The sequence below is a fragment of the Phascolarctos cinereus genome, unplaced genomic scaffold, assembly GCF_003287225.1.
Source record: "Phascolarctos cinereus isolate Bilbo 61053 unplaced genomic scaffold, phaCin_HiC Scaffold_4;HRSCAF=312, whole genome shotgun sequence".
Classification (NCBI taxonomy): domain Eukaryota; kingdom Metazoa; phylum Chordata; class Mammalia; order Diprotodontia; family Phascolarctidae; genus Phascolarctos; species Phascolarctos cinereus.
Window position 1 is genome coordinate 128,226,895 of NW_027555847.1, and position 16,659 is coordinate 128,243,553.

General features: G+C 45.8%; 2 protein-coding genes and 2 non-coding genes across 6 annotated transcripts in view; 3 read left to right on the forward strand and 1 right to left on the reverse strand.

Moving 5' to 3' along the window:
- LOC144456808 (uncharacterized) lies at positions 1-4,420 on the forward strand. Of its 3 annotated transcripts, none has more exons than XM_078152564.1 (4): positions 1-338; positions 1,515-1,555; positions 1,788-1,848; positions 3,717-4,099. In XM_078152564.1, exons 1-4 carry the CDS (start codon positions 286-288, stop codon positions 3,898-3,900), a joined length of 339 nt encoding a protein of 112 aa, XP_078008690.1. In that variant the 5' UTR covers positions 1-285; the 3' UTR covers positions 3,901-4,099. The 3 variants fall into 3 exon arrangements, 1 of the variants encoding a protein (XP_078008690.1); XR_013485909.1 differs by lacking the exon at positions 3,717-4,099 and adding an exon at positions 4,332-4,420 and having other exon boundaries at positions 103-338; XR_013485908.1 differs by lacking the exon at positions 3,717-4,099 and adding an exon at positions 2,125-3,150 and having other exon boundaries at positions 103-338.
- On the forward strand, positions 1,326-1,409 carry LOC144457313 (small nucleolar RNA SNORD60). Its single transcript, XR_013486626.1, has one exon. It is a non-coding gene; the product is annotated as a small nucleolar RNA SNORD60 (small nucleolar RNA).
- On the forward strand, positions 1,594-1,676 carry LOC144457312 (small nucleolar RNA SNORD60). The gene has a single exon (XR_013486625.1). It is a non-coding gene; the product is annotated as a small nucleolar RNA SNORD60 (small nucleolar RNA).
- Positions 4,062-16,659, reverse strand: part of RAB26 (RAB26, member RAS oncogene family) — a 26,510-nt gene continuing 13,912 nt past the window's right edge. The window contains 8 exon segments of the mRNA XM_021006548.1: positions 4,062-6,760; positions 7,209-7,285; positions 8,140-8,196; positions 8,433-8,498; positions 13,019-13,071; positions 13,461-13,487; positions 13,490-13,526; positions 13,664-13,705. Of these exon segments, the coding sequence (XP_020862207.1) occupies positions 6,658-6,760; positions 7,209-7,285; positions 8,140-8,196; positions 8,433-8,498; positions 13,019-13,071; positions 13,461-13,487; positions 13,490-13,526; positions 13,664-13,705 (462 nt within the window). The 3' untranslated portion in view covers positions 4,062-6,657.

The window sequence follows — 16,659 nt, forward strand, 5'->3', positions numbered from 1 at the left end:
GAGGCAGAGGGCCAAGGGGCATCAGGGGGGCGGGTACTTCCGGTGGAGGTAGTCCAATCGCAGAGCCAGAGAACTCGTGCCCTATAAAAACCCGAAGAGGCGGGCTTCCTGTCCTTTCTGTGCCTTGAGCGCTTTCGTTGCGGAGGTGGGACTGTTGAGTTTCACCTGTGACTCTCAGCTTGGTTGGGCACTGCTAGCTCCGAGTTCCAGACAGGAACTAGCCCTGCCTGCTGGCCTCACCTTTCCTCTCTCATCCTGCCGCAGCACCTGGGAACGACAACTAAAATGGTCCATCCTCCGGCCCATCCCATTTCCTGCGGCCTTGCCGGACGATCGAGGTGAGCTGGACCTCTGGCCCTGGCCTGGCCGGGCCGGCCTTCTCTTATTTATTGTCTTCGTGCTCCGCGTGCGGACTGAATTAGCCGAACCACGTGGGCGGGCCCCACTCCTATAGGAGCTCGAACGAATCTTAAAGAGATTATCTAGTGCGCTCTACTCCTTTTACAATCGGGGAAATTGAGGTTTGGAGAAGGATACAAGACCTGTGCAAGGTCAAAGTTAGGTAGAGGCCAGCCTTGGCTTTCGGGCGTTGTGTGAAATTTGAGCTAACTGAAACTTGCCCACCCCTGCTAAGGGTATTTTAATTTACGTGGAACTTTATCTGTCCGCTCTCCGGGAGGCCTGGTCTCGTAACTTGGGAGATTAAGGTCTACTACTGACTGGGGAGCCGGGGGCGAGTTGTCTTATCCTCGGCCACGCGCTCTGAAGGGGGAGACGAAAGCCCCTCTGCGTCACACCCCCGCCTTAGGCTGTGGGCATGAATAAGCTCCCGTTGCTCGTAAGCGAGGAGTTCATGGTCACGGGCCCCAAGGTAAAACACCCCTATTAGCTCCAGCTTAGAACTGGATACACCGTGCACGGGCTTTGGCTAGTCTTTGTATCCCTGGTGCTCTAGCATAATGCTTGGCGCATAGTGGGCGCTTTAGTAAATGTGTATTGACTGCCATGACCAGATACTCCTGGTGCTCAGGTAATGAGTAATTGGGGAAAATGACGAGTCTGGGATAGTAATCGTGAGACTTCAGTTGGTCCGGTGGTTGACTTCCTCTTAGAAAGCAGTTAGTCTGCAGCTTATTTGCTGCCACCTAGTGGGAGAGCGCAGGAGGAATTCTTTTCCTTTTCTAAATTATAAGCTAATCTGATCTCGGGTAGGTCCTGGAAGTTCCATAATAGCTAATGAAAGCATTCTTCCTCTCCAGAATGGGTTTCTGGAATATAGTAGATCCGACTTTTAATTACATGGAGCCATTTGCCACAACTTCTGTAGCCAGTGATGAAATCCACATTTCTGACACCTCGTATGAGTATTGCCAATGCCAATACTTGATTATGCTTAAGATCTGAGGCTGCAATTTATTGTCGTCTACTCGGGGAACTTCAGTTTATTCAGTTGAATTGTAGATAATTTTATTCATTTGAATTGTAGATGATAACTGTACTGTTTAAACTTTTAGGTGTGCCCCTTGCTGTGTGGATGAACTGAACCACCAAACAGGTGAGATTTGTACATGGTTTTATTTTTGAGATAGTCTGAGCCAGTGATGAGACGTTTCCATTTCTGACACCTCGTATGAAACCTGCATATGCAGTTTGATTATATAGCAAGGCTGAGGCTCAAAGATTATAACTAATTGGACATGAATTGAAAAATGAATGGTGGGAAGTTACCAGTCTCTCAAGAATTGTTCCTTCTAAATATATGGTTGGTGTTTTTTTTTAATTTCTAGATTCCACGATGATAGCAAGCTACAACGATTTCTCCTGCATGAATTTCTGTTTTTGTTGTGGGTAAGTTAAAAATTTAGAGCTTGGGGGAAAAAAACTTTTAAGATAAAATACATTATGCTTACAATAAGAAAGGCACTTTGGTTGTGGATGGGGGGGGCTGTCTAACCAGTAGCTGACAGCAGCTGAATAGCTATTCACTGTATAAAATTCTCAAACCTTTCTTTATATCTAAAAATGAAAAGCATGGCATAACTCCATGCTGAGGCAGCTAATTCCTGGTGTTTATACCTCATCCCTGTCCCCCATATTCCCCCTTCTCACCTCCTCTTTCCCCAGTGTTCCAGGTCTTTAAGTGCCAAGGAGATGGAAGTATAGAACTAGAACATAGCATCACCTGGTGCTGTCCATAGCTTTTCCTGGCTCCAGAGTACATCCTTCCTTTGGATCACCTCTACCATGGCCAGCTTTGCTGTGGTTGGAGAAGGAGGGAGACAGCATAGTGTGGAGTGGACCCATTTCTCAGTATCATTCAGTGATTATGTGTGTGTGTGTATCCCTACGCCAGAACACATTTTGGCAATTCGTATAGATGAGCTTGCAAAAAGAACTGCTCCATAGTAGCTGTAGGGAGCACCTGCCATAAAAAAGGTACTTTTCAGAGGTTTACTTCTGACAGAAACTGAAAATGGCCAGGAAAAATAGATTGCCATCTCTGGCATCCAGTGTGAACCTGCCTCAACATGAAAAAGAAAGGTGCTAAGGGGTGGAATTGCAGCCTTTGTGGGAGTGATGCCATAAAATGGAGTCTATCACTCATAAAGTCCTTCCACAGGTAAGTAAATTCAGGGCAGCCATTAGCAGAGCTGAAGATGGTTTTTTCTGGACTGTTTCTCTAATCTGTCCCCAGCAGTCTGTTGCCCTAGGTCTTAGTGTAAATTGTCCAAACTAATTTATTAGAGCAAAGCCCTTTTTGCTAGATCTGAACCTCAGGAATGCAGCATAACTTGGCTCCAAGTGTCTCAGGACATGTACAGGAAAAGCCACTGATGCCAAACCTAGGTTCCTGAGCCTATTATGAGATTACTGTCTTATTTTCCTTCCTTCCCAGTGTTATGACATTTGGGGAGGAGATTATGAGGGCATTATCACTCATACCTTCCCAGCCACTACTTCCAACTATGCTGTGCCTAGTGCAGGTATCTGGGCATGCTAGAATTTTCAGGGAGCTGGTGTCTGTGCACAAATTTAGACAAATAACACCCTTAGTTTGTATTGGCATCCCTTGATTGGTGTTTCATGTCATTATGTCATTAATTGCAATTGTCTATTAAAGTTCTTCTGAATAAACTGAAAATTGGTAAATTGTGGCTTAATTTTCTTATGTCTGTCACTGGGTGGGCCATTGGTACCAATATTCTCAAAGGATTTAGGATTGGAAAGTCAAGTTAGACCATCTAAAGGACCTCAGGGACTATACTTGAACAAGAGTCTCTATAGTATACCTGACAAATGACTTTAAGACTTTGAGAAATGGAAACTACTTTCCAAGCCTGAGTAAAAGGATTTTAAAGCCTTTTATACGTTCCTTCTCCCTCCTTTTTTCAAGGCCAACATTCACAGTTCCTTCAGCTGATTTGCCAGAGGTCATCTAGTAGACCCAGTATCCCTCTAAATTCAGTGTTTTTATTTTTTTGGTGAGGCCATTGGGCTTAAGTGACTTGCCCAGGGTCACCCAGTTAGTAAGTGTCAAGTGTCTGCGGCCAGATTTGAACTCAGGTCCTCCTGCTTTCAAGGCTGGAGCTCTATCCACTGCACCACCTAGCTGCCCCGTAAATTCAGTATTTTTTAAAACACATTAATGCCTTTCTTTTGATATCTTTATTTCCTGGCTAGTCCTAGAAATAGGTAGTGTGTTTTGTTTTGAACAGCAGTCCCTTACGAGTTGGGCCCTTCAGATCTTACCAAATCGAGTACCAACCTGAAACAGCGAACGGAGCCAAGTTTATGGTCATCCCCTTTTCTGAATTGTTTTTTGGAAAGACAAGTGACCTTCTGGGAAGCTGCCAGTTAGACTGCGGTGGGAAGCAGAAGGCACAGCAGCGTACAAGCTAGGTTTGGAATGCACATAGCCCTCTTACTGCCTAGCCTGGGCTGAAAGAGTGACCTTGGTAGAGTCCCATTCTAGTACCAGGAATTATCTCAGTTTGACATAGTTGGGTAATTTTTCAAATTTCCTTTCAACGATGAGTGCCAAGCACAAAACACAACATTGCTTTTTGAAAAACCAACAAACTTTATTGACGGCAGCGTAGAACATGACAGCCATGAACAGAAGGGCCAGCAAGGAAGATGTTTGTACAAGGTCAGAATAAGTTTTATTTCAGCAGCACTTCATGATATAAAAGGCTATCATCAGTCATAATACAGTATGACCACTGAATTCAGGGCTACAGAATCTATGAACCTCACTGGATACAAGACAAAAGCTTGGTTTGCAATCTACTTTCCTGATTGGGAACATTGTATTTTATGTACTTTTAAAGCTCCTGTGTGGAATTCAGTAGTTATACTGCTACCATCAAGATGACAAGTTGATTAAATAATTCAAGACCTTGCTACCCTTACTGTTCCGGACCCTGAAACTTGCTGATCAGAGCCCACATTTTCAGCCAGTGTGCCAAATACGACTTGGTAAATTAGAGAATTGTCATGATTACCTGTAAAATATTCTATTCTGTCTCCACGCATGGAGTTTGCTGGTGTATGAGGGCCCGCCTAGTATCATTCATTTCCAAGCCCTACCAGTGGTTGGAAATGATAAATGATTTAAGTCCGTGGAAATGGGATTTTGTTTTTTCAGCTTATTTCAACCGGAGTGCACAAGAGTGGATATTTGTTAAGGGGGAAAATAGCCTTGTGGCAGAGGCTAGTTGAAAGAAGCTTTATGTTAAGAAGAATTGGGAGGCTTGGTTTAAGGGCCAGCTGTGTAACCATTTTGGGTAAATAGCAATCTTTTATCACCCATAAAATGGGCAACCCTGCCTACTTCAAGGTTATTGAGAGGTTTGACTAGGATGACAGGAATGCACTTGGAAACTAAAAAGCTGTAGATTTTGTAAGGGATTAGTTTTATGGTCAGTATCCATAACCTTATCCTATATGAGAAGACTACAAAAAAGATGCTATTTCCTGATTTGTAATAGGAAAAGACCTTAAAGTACTAACATATGAGTTATCTTCATAAACTATACCTGGTTTTAAAATTATTTGTAAAGTTTTATCACCTTCCCAAGGAATGAAAAGGATAAATGCAAACCTTGTGCGCATTTATGCTCTTAGAAAGCAAGACTGGAGGCTGGCATGCTCAGACTGGACTTCCACTCTCTGTTATAGCTTTCAGCCTGCCAGTAGCATCCAGGACAGCCCAGGTTTTTGTTGGTCAGTAATTGTTTAAGTGCCTACGATGTGCCAGGTACTGTTAAGCACTGGGGATACAAAAAAGGCAAAAGATGGTCGCTGCCCTCAATGAGCTCACAATCTAATGGTCCAAAGGACACAGGTCCAAGACACTCCACAGGCCTTCTAAATAAAAAGCTAGAGTCCCATTTGGTCAGCAGAATAAAGCTCCAAACTGACCTGATGAAGGGAGGGAAGAAGGAAAATAACACTGAAATGCTAATATTCCCAATTACTTTTGGGACAGAAGTAAGCCCAGTTTACTTTGATGACAGAAGAGGAACTATTACCTTTCTTTCCCCACCCTGGGCAGGTTACAAAGTAGTCCTTGGAATAATTTCTATGATCCTTATCATTTGATTGGTAACATCAAAATACTAAATGCCTACGTTATGGGTAACCAGCCCTCTTGGAGGTTCCACTTGACTTTTAATCCTGGGTACCCTGGTAGTGCTGAAATGTAACCCTGCCTTTTTGGAATAGTACAGCAGTAGGTATATCTGAAGTCCATCGGTAGCTTTTTGTTTTCTGGTATCTTAACGAGAGCACAACTCTTAAGACTTTTCTGTGATTGCCCTTTCCAACTGAAATTTGGGGAAACCACAACTTTTCTCTGTATTCTAGATTTGGGCAAAGATAGCTTTATGTAAAGGAGGGCTCTACAAGGAAACCTTGAGAAATCAAACCAACAGGATATGAACCATACATTTAAGGGTATTGAGGAAGAGAAAGCAAAAACGTGGAGCCAGAGCCCCTGTCACTATACAAATGATTTGTCAAGTTGGTTTTCTGCATGTGGAAAGCCAGTGAGTTAGCATGTGGGAAAACCAACAGATTGGTTGAAATTACAATAAAATTTGCATTTTCTTACTGGAAAGGCAGGTTGCCCACAGCGAGCAGCCAGACAAGGACAAAGGCACGTCCTTTTCAAGGGTTCTGACCCTTTTTTCTTCCTGTCTGTAAACAGCTTTGGCAAAACTTATTTTGTCTTGTGAGATGCTTTGTGAAGGGAACATGCCATGTTGAACATCCAGGGCTGATGAGGTTCAGTGCCCTTGCCATCATTACTTTACAGAGCCAGGGAATGAGTGTCCTAACCAGCCAAAAAGAAGTTACTGAACCTTAATTCTAGGAACTGAGTCTGGAGCTGGCTGTCCCAGCACCATGCTTCCAGGCAGGTCTGGAATCTTGCTGGTTGAAAGTAAACTCTCATCACTGTTATCTTCTCCCTAGGAGAATTGTTCCTCCCACCCAGTTTGCTGTCCTTTTTTCTCTGCACCTCCCTTCTTTCACCTTTACAAAGAGTGACACACAACAGACATGCACATACTGTCCACAAGAAAGGTGGCTCACAAGCACTGGAGCACAGTCACCTGTCCCCAGGCAGGGCTAGCAGGCTCTGGGAGCTCTAGGTCAGGGGTGGCAGCAGCCTGAGCCTTGGACTTCTCTCTTCACATAGTCATGCAGCTTGAATTTGGGTTCACTTGGCAGCTTCATGGACCTGTGCTTCAGCTCCCTGCAAGGAGAGATGGGGCCAGCTAGAATGTTCCTGGTTATTCATTTTTGGACTCACAGACAAGGTTGCTTGAGCACATAAAGAGATCAAGCTAGAAACCTATGTAAGATACTTGGCAGGTATGCAGGTGGTAGTGTTGACCCTTCTTCCAAAATTTTGCAAATGATGTGTGTGTGGAGAAAGCCCAGCTGGGCAGTGGGCCATGGGGAGGAGGGGTCAGCCCAAACTTTAGCCCTGCAGGGGGCTAAAGCTTGAAAGCCTATCTGAATGAATAAGCAGTAGGCCCAGGCTACCAAGGACAAGGAGCCTCTAAACCTTTGATGGGAAACCACATAAAAACTGGTACATGCCCCCACAAACACATTCCCATGCACATGTCCAAGTCAAAAACAACTACCCAATCCCAGAAGATCTTGAAAAATAGGGGAAGGAAGAAAAGGGGACTTACTTTGCAATGGCCTTAAAGGCCAAATCCACATTCAGACCTGTCTTCGCACTGGTCTCCATGAAGGGCACCCCATACTCCTGTAAAACATGCTTGCCAGCTGGAGGGAAGGTAAGGAAGCAGAGCATCTGGCGGGCCCTCCTGCATAATCCTGGGGGCCTTTAGGGTAGGGGAAGGTTCACCACCAAAAGCCCAGGAGTCTCCAAGATCATTCCTCACCCCCCAACATCTGCCTTCCCCAGGGGTGTTGAGCTGCTGTCTCAGGGAGTTCTGTTGGCCTAGTTTGGGGAGGGGGATGTGCTCACCAGCATTCTCCCTACCCAGTTCTTATGTAAGTGTTACAGTCTTGCAGCAAGGGTCTAAAGAGCTTGCTTCTTTCAGCTCTTAATTCCCTCCTTAGCCTTAGCTGAGGCAAGAGAAAAGGGGCCGTTGGACTCTTTCAAAGCCAGTGGGCTTGGCTACAAGCATAGGGCTATTACAGCAGGCTTCATGGGTCTCATTTTTAAAAAGGTTTCATTAGTGCCTTTTGCTTTTTTATACTGCTATTATTTCCCTACATAGCTACCTCAACCCTTGATAAAGTCCACCCGTAACAAAGAAAGACAAGTAAAAACCTACCAACACACAGTGCATCAACATTCCATAGCCATAGTCCCCCCCCCCCTTCAATATGAGGGAAGTAAGTTTTATCATCTGGGATCAAGATAGGTCACTGCAATTAGAGTCTGGCCAGCAGCCCACTAGGTGCTTGTATATGTGCTTCTGACAATGAGTCCCACTTCCTAAAAAGCACCAAATCACAAGGCTGGACATAAACCAGAGCTGCTCTTGGCCCTATCTGGGGCCTTCACTGCTGCTCTTGAGTACTTCTACTAATTGATCTATTTCCATCTCTCCACTCCTAATCAAACACGTGGGCACTTAGTGTACTCACCTTGGCCAGCTTCTCCCCATCTTCCCTTTTTACCACTCGCTCCTGGGTGGAGTCCACCTAAGATGGGGTGCAAAGAATGGGAGCACAGTAAGGCCTTCTGGGCTTCTTGAGGGGGGAAGAGGAGCCTTCCAGCCACCAAGGAGGCAATACAGGGGGTCTGGCTCAGCTGAGTCTGAATGGCAACCACTAAAGAGTCTAATGATCAGGGAGGTTAGTGCCTAATGCCCCCCAACAGCCCCGCTCTGCTTCTGCTCTGGGCGAGGAGAAGCCAAGAGGCCTCTGTCACAACCTACCTTGTTTCCCAACAGCATGAGCACTACATCTTTTTGTGCATATTCATGGATCTCAGTCAGCCAGGCCTACAGGGAAGAAAGGAAAGGAGGAAAACTATGTCCTGCTTCTCCTAGGGGCTTATCCAGAAAGACTTGTCCCCCCCCCCAATATACTGAGAGTCTGGCCCCTAGCCCCAGAGCCAGTTCTCCCTGGTCAACTCTAACCTCTTCCCCCGACTGCCCCTTATCTTCCATTCAACAGAGGGTTAAGCGTGTACTATCACAAACCCAGACACCCCCCCACCAATGTACTATGTGCCTAATCTCCCCCACCCCTTATAACAACCTTCCCTCAGACTCATAACCCTTTATTTTCTATTTCTCTAAATACAATTATATAAATTAAATACAAATACCATTGTGTATTGTGGTATATCTTCCTACTAGCCTAAAAGCCCCATGAGGGCAGCTACTGTGTCTAAACTCTATCTCCACCTGCAGTCCAAGGCCATAACAGTTTTGTTTTTCCTGCTTTCTCAGTGGGTGAGGGGTGAGAGGTAAGGGTTGAGGGCAGGGGTAGGAGGAAGAGAATTCAGAACAGAAAATAAAATCAAATTTAAAAATTAAACAAAAAAATTCTCAATATCTTCTTCAGTGCTTAGCATAGTATTCTGGACACAGTAGATACTTAATAAATGCTTGCTTGGACACCCTCATATAGCACTTTTGTGATTCATAAAGCATTTTAGAGATGTCTCATTCCATTGTCACAACCTCTCTGTGGCGGTGCCTGTTGGCAATGCCGATGCTACTGTCTTTGACAGAGAACTTGAGGCTCAGAGGGATAAATGGCTTTCTTTCCAGTTAGTGACTCTGCTAGCACTAAGCCTACCCAGATCTCTGACTACAGTTCCCCAGGGCTCTGATCACACCCTTCTGCTGTATGGGGGCATCAGCCTTTAATGGGAGGGAAGTAAGTTTTATCATCTGGGACCAAGATAGGCGGCGTCAGCCTCCACAACATCCCCTTCAGGTGTCAGTCTACAGGTGATTATCCTTTCAGTGCCTCCCCCCCCCTTAGTCATTTATGCCCTGACAGGGTGAGAGAGATACATACCCAACTCAAAGGATGAAGACCTGCCATTGGTGAAACTGAGAGTTAGGGAGTAAGTAGGTGGGAGTTTTGGGAAGGTTTAGGGGGAATGGGACTTAAGAGGGAGGACTTTGAAGGACAGCTAGATGGTCTGGTGGCTAGAGCACAGGGCCTGGAGTCAGGAAAACCTGAGTTCAAATCCAGCTTCAGACATTTAGCTGTGTGACCCTGGGCAAGTCACATAACCTCAGGTTCCTCATCCATAAAAATGGAGATAATAACAGCACCTACCTCCCCTGGTGGTTGTGAGGATCATGTGAGATTATAATTGTAAAGCACTTAGCACAGTCCCTGGCACACAGTAAGTGCTATATAAATGTTAGCTATTATGATTATTGTTTGTGATATTATTATTATTATTCTACCTCTTAACATCTTCACTGTGGGTTACAAGCAGAAGCCTAGACTTGAAATCACCACTAGATGGAAGTAAAGAGGCATTGGCGCAAAGCTACCGTGTCCTCCTGCTCCTCAGTGAAGGAGTTGGGCAGGGGAGAGGGCTTGTACCCTTTCCAAGTGTCCAGATGTCACTGCCCCTCCCCTCCCCTTCCCCACCCTGGCCAATGTGAGTCTGGTCTGGCTTCTATCTTTCTTCAGATCAGGTCTCTGCCATAAGCTAGAGGGAGGGCAGAGAAGAAGGCTTAGTCCTACTGACCCTGCAGGCCTTGGGTGGGTAGGTTGGGCTCAGGCTGAGCTACCTACTCTTACCCCCAACCACTACCATGGGAACAGGATAGAGAGCTCACCCAGGGCCAAGTATGGAAACTATCAGACATCTGTCTGCACAGACTATGCTCAGGGCTCAGCTCAACTTACGGCCAGCTTATACTGTTAGAGAAGACATCCTATAATTCTATTATGAGAAAATATAGGATTTTAAAATTAGAAGGGGCATTAATGAGGACATCTAGTCAACCCCTTGATTTTCCTTGAGAGGCAGAGTAGAACAGGCTAGAAAATCTGGATTCAAGTCTTGCCTTGAGACCTACTAGATGTGTGATCCTGGGCAAATCCAGGCAACCACTCTGTGCCCCAGAAAATCCTCTAAGATTATAAATTCCTCAGAGACCACTGATCTTACCTAGGAGAAGCTCCTCACTGGGAGCTCCCAGGGCAGTTGAAATCATAGATCAGGTCAAAATCCCATCATAGTATAGTTAGTTACAGCATAGGTTCATAGGATTATAGACCTACAGGAGACCTTACAGATTGTCTAGTCAGAGGATCTTAAATGGGGTCTGTCAACTAGACTTTTATATCTATATATCTACATATATATATACTATGATTATGGCTCATATATATATGTATATATAAATAAAACAGTATTTCAATATAATTGATTTCCTCTATAATCCTATAAATTTTATTTTATGCATTTAAAAACACCCTGAGAAGGGGTCCATAGGCTTCATTAGACTGCCAGAGGGGTCCAGGACACAAAAAATGTTAAGAACTCTTGATCCAGTCGTGGTCCTTTACCTTACAGTTACAGAAACTGAGGTTTGTCCCAAGTCACAGACACAGGAAGTAGCAGAGCCCTTGAATTTGAACCCAGGTTCTCTGACTCCAAATCAAGTGCTCTATCTGTCTCTTTATCCCCTTCCTAGCATGAAAATAAGCTCCATGTCTTATCCAAAAGTTTCTATCTCCCCAAGTCCCTAATGTCATGCTCAGAGCACACACTAGGCCCTTAATAAATGTTGAAATGAATTTGTTCCCCACTCCACATCTGAAGAAGATAGTTGCTGAAGTGGCCTTTTTCCCCACAGATAACCATTTAAAGGGACCTCAGAGGTCATTTAGCCCAACCTCTGTGAGTGAGAATCCCCTCAACAACATCCCTGACCAGTTGCCCACCAGCCTCTCCTTGAAGACCTTCAGTGACAGAGAACTCATTACTTCCTGAGGCAGGTAGCCAGCCAGTGTCACTTTTTTTTGGGTTTTTTTTTTTGGTTTCTGTTTTTTGCTAGGCAATGGGGTTAAGTGACTTGCCCAGGGTCGCACAGCTAGCAAGTGTCAAGTGTCTGAGGTCGGATTTGAACTCAGATCCTCCTGACTCCACAGCCAGAGCTCTATCCACTGCGCCACCTAGCTGCCCGCCAGTGTCACTTCTAACAGATCTGATGATAAGGAAATTTATAGAACTGAAATCTGCCTACCCCTGTGCATTTTCCACCCATTCATATTCCTGGGACCAAGTGAAAACAAGTCTAATCAGATTCTCTTTCACCTAACTGCCCCTCAGGAACTATAGTTGCAGGTCCTCTCTCCCTTCATCTCCCCCTCCCCCAGTCAAAACATCCCTAATTCCTCCAAGAAATCACTATCTGGCATGGTTTCCAGTATGCTCACCCTCCTGGTAAGCTTCCTTAAGACATTCTCCAGCTTTCCCTAAAATGGGAAGGCAGGAACTGACGCTTCCAGACTGGTCAATCAGACCCACTACATCCCCATCTTCTTGTCAGACTCACTGTAACCTACCCTTCTCAGATCCTCTATGTCCCCATCCTATCACCTCTCATTAGATCCCTACACAAGTGAGATGGGGATCAGAAACACAAGCAGAAAGGAAGTCATCGGACCCCATCTCCTCCCATTCACAACTCTGTCTGAGCCCAAGTACCTACTCCTCAGTCCTGAGCCTGCCCAGTTCCTCTCTCTTATATGAGAATGAGGGGAGAGATATCTGAGCAGGGTAACTGGAAGTTTAACATCTCCCCTCTCTCTGAGAGCCAAAGTAGGGTGAACACCCCAAGTCATCTAGAAGGTGGTTGGAAGAAGGTCACCAGGCCTAGGGTGAGGTTTGAGGAGAGAGGACCTGGTGCGAGAGTTAGGGAGACACAGAACATGAGGGGAGAGGAAGGCATGGGGATTGGGGGACATGGCATTAATGGGAGGGGAAGGTCACCACAGGAGGGGTGTGATGGTGGGGACACAGAAACAGGTGGAGAAGAGGTCACAGGACTTAGAATGAGGAGTGTGTGGGATGCAGGGGTTGAGGAAGAATGTTTGATTCCCAACCTGTCTGGAGAGTTTCAGTAACCCTGGTGCTGGGCCTCATTGAGAGGAGGAGTCAAGGGCTGACCCCATCAGCGAGTCTCCATCTGCTGCCGAGGATGTTTGTTTCCTGTTGCCAATGTCCCAGTTTCCGGGACTCTACCCTCCATATGTTCATATGCTTTCCTGGCAAACACTGAAGTACTGTTTACTTGACTAGGCCTTGGTGGGCCACCTGGGTGTGGCAAGGAAGGGGGCAGAGTCCACCCGCATTATAGCTTCTGCTCAGAGCTGTGTGCTGGCCACACGTGGGTAGAAAGTTCAGAACAGGCCTGGCCCTTGGCCCAAGCCACACTAATATCAGTTAGGATGAAGGGACTCACAGGTCCTGTTGTCCCACCCCCTGCCTTAGGGTAGGAGCTTCTGGCATATAACATTGTCCCATATCACTTACTCTGATGTTGTCGAAGGATGCTCTGTTAGTGACATCGTAAAGCAGAAGGAGAGCTGTGCACAAAAAGAAGAGGAGAAGGGAGGGCATGTGAGCATCACATAGTCCCCCATCACACCTCTCTCACATGACGCCTACCTCATCCTAGCCTGTTCACATACCTCAGCAGCAGCAAGGACGTCAGGACTCAAGGGCGGAGATTTGGGAGCCCAGCATCAACCCTTCCCTTTTCCCCAGGTGCCTGAGGACCAACCCACCTCTGGGGGCCCGAAAGCTCCATCCTTTCCCTCACTTCCTTCCTCCCCCCAATTGTTTGTAAGAATAAGGGCTGCTGTATACAATTGCATATGGGTATCCAAACTAGCCCTCTCACTCTGTTTTCCTGTGTGGGCTTGACTGTCTCCTCTGGGGATGGAAGCAGAGGCTCCCTGGGCCCAGAGCTCACCATGGGCATCCCGGTAATAGGCGTGGTCACACTTCTGAACCGCTCCTGCCCAGCAGTGTCCCAGATCTGAAACCCAGAGAGGCCATCAAACCAGAGCTACGATTCCACCTCCCTGCCCCCTCCACAAACACTGAGGAGTCTCCTCCGCTCAGCCCCAGCCCCAGCTCTCACTGACCCCCAGACCCATCTCTTTGCTCACTCACCTGCAGCTTCACTTTCACTCCATCCACATTCAAGACTTTATTCTGAAAGATTGGAAAAAAGGGAAGAAGCCTTGTCACTATCCCCTAAGGGGAGATACTGGACCCAGGCCTAGAGGCAAAACCAACAATCTGAAGAGGTTCTAGGGGGAGCTTGCAGCCCCAAGGCCACGTGTGGCCCTCTGGGTCCTCCAGTGCGGCCCTTTGACTGAATCCAAACTTCACAGAACAAATCCCCATAATAAAAGGATTTGTTCTGTAAAAGTTAGACTCAGTCAAAGGGCCACACTGGAGGATCTAGAGGGCCACACGTGGCCTTGAGGCAGCAGGTTTCCTGACTTTGCTGTAGCCTGACTCCTGACCCGCACTACAAGGATCCTGCAGCCTTGTCTACCCACTTGCCTGCAGGGAGTACTGACTCTTAAGCCAGCCTCACCTGTTTTCACTTTCAGCTACAGCTCTCTCTCTCTAGTCTCACAGGGCTGGAGGCTCCCTCTGGGCAGGAAGGAGGATCCCCTCAGAGTATCAGGTAGAAGAAGGTTCATCCTAAACTCCCAAAGCCATCAGGCCCAGAGTTCTGATACCAATGCTCCTCTCCCTTTTCCTATGAAAGGAGAGTGGATGGAGGGGGCAGGGAAGATACAGGGATGAAACAGATGGGTTTCCTGTTCACACCCATGCCAGCTCACATTTGCCCTGTTTCCCAAAGGTGTCTAAACTGAGACCCCACTCAGGGAAGGAGCTGGGAGAGAGGTCAACTAAGTTCTGACTTCTCTTCTCCTTCCCTTCTTCCTTCTTCCCTCCCCATCTCTTCCCTCTTTTCTACCCGTCCTTCAAGGCCTGGCTAAAAGTTTCACCTTCTTTAGAGAACCTTCCATGACTACATCGTCCATGCTGATTCCCTCTCCCAGAACACTTCGATCTGAGCCACACACATTTAGTTCTCTCCCTTCGCCCTTCAAGCCTCCTCTCTTCTCTTCTCCTCTCCCCACCCAATCTTCAAGTTCCCCAAGGACAGGGCCTGGGTCAGCAGCTCCTCTGTTTCTTCCTCCACCTTCTAACACAGGACTAGGCACTCAGAGGTCTTCACAGATACTTGGTAATTGACTGATTCCTGCCTCAGCTTTGGATCTGATGAGGAGGTGAGAAGCCAGAATCCTTAGTGCTAAATTTAAATGAGGACATCTCATCTAATGAGGGGAGGAAGGTTGGGACAGGGTGGTAGTGTTAAGAGTCAGGTTCTAGATGTAACACCACCCTACCCCCCCAAGTGGGTGAAGCAGTTACATGAAGGACAATCCCATGACACTGTATATTGTGTAGATGTAGATATATAACCCCTGATTGACTGAGAAGCCTCTGTAAGTGTGGGAAGACTTGCATGAACTTTTGAATGGTAGAAGCCCCCAGAGCCACACATATGAGGGGTCTGGCCCCCCAACATATCCCCTGAGACCCAGCACTTGCACCCAAACAGACTGCTCAGAATAGAATTCCCTGGTGAGCTCATTCTGCCCTTGCCTGAGCTGAGATTTTATCTCATTCTTGAGTGGAAGAACTCATTTACTTTTGTGTATTCTATTCTCTCTAATTTGTATTACTTCCCTGATTTCCATTTGCTATTTGCTTGGATAAATGTGTCTGCTTGCTATCAAAAACTATCTTTTGTGTGACTAGTGTTGGGTGGGAGGGAGCTAAGCTGGCAAAGAGTAAGCTGATGGTTACATTTCTCTTAGGAACAAGCAGGGAAAGTGTTTTTGTTTGTTTGTTGTTTTTTTGAATTCCAAAATCCTAAAAGAGCATTATACTTCTCTATACAAACATCTGAAGTAATAGGTACATATGATTCTAACTCAATAGCATAGGAGTGAGTCACTCCTAAAGGTCTTGCCTATGTAGCCCTCACTCCCTTCTTCCAAGGCCACCATCAGCTTAGCCACAGCTGTATACTAACTCTCCACAAATGATAGGAACCACTGTCTCTCTGAAGCCAGAATGGTCCAGATCCCAGATATCGAAGTATCTTATATTCATGCTATACACAGGTCAGATGTTCTATGTGAGATCATTATTTATATTATATAGAAAAAACCTAAAAGGTGTGTGGCAAAGTGAAAGAATCCCAGACTTAGATCAAATGAGATATTTGTGAAGCACTTAACACAGTGCCTGACACATAGTAGGTACTATAAAAATGCTTATACCCTTCCCTTTCCCCTGAGTCAAGAAATCAGAATGCTAATCCCTGTTCCACCCCTTAACTCACAATGTGACCTTGAGCTAGTCACTTACCCCCATGAGCCTGTACATGCAATGAAATCTCTGAGGTTTCTTCTGCTGTTAACATTTTGCCACTCTTAAGATAATCCATACGGTAGCTATTCCATTCTTCTTCAATGGATCTGTGATCTCATAGGTGTGGGTATTCTCTCTAGTCATACAGATTGCAACCAGGCTGCATCCCCTCATAAGTCTCCCACAAAAGATCCACTCAGCATTCAGGGAGGAGGTATCTTATTATTAGGAGGGTACCAATGGGTTGCCCATCTGTTATCCCTAATTCTGGCAACATGATCAGCTCATCCTGAGTCTGGCCTCAAACCAGATCAAAATGTAATGGAGAAATGTTTAACAAAATAAAAATACAACACAACATAGTTAAAGTTAATTTTTGGTTTTCTAAGTCAATACGTGCAGGCATAGATCTCTATTTGAGTTTGACACCACTGTTTTGTAGACTTCTTAGCCCAAAATTGGCCTAAATACTCTTAAACATTCCCTAACCCTATTTCTGCCCACAACCTAGATCTCCATTGCCCTTCGGTTGATGGAGAGTTTTGATCGCTTAGAGATTGTGGCATTTCATGATTTGAAGCCATACATAATCACCAGAAGAACTTTTGTTAATCCATTCAAGTCAATTAAAAATTGAACCCAATCAACATTTATTGAGTGCTGACTGGCCTCATTGAGGGAGAATGAGTTTCCAGGACATAGGG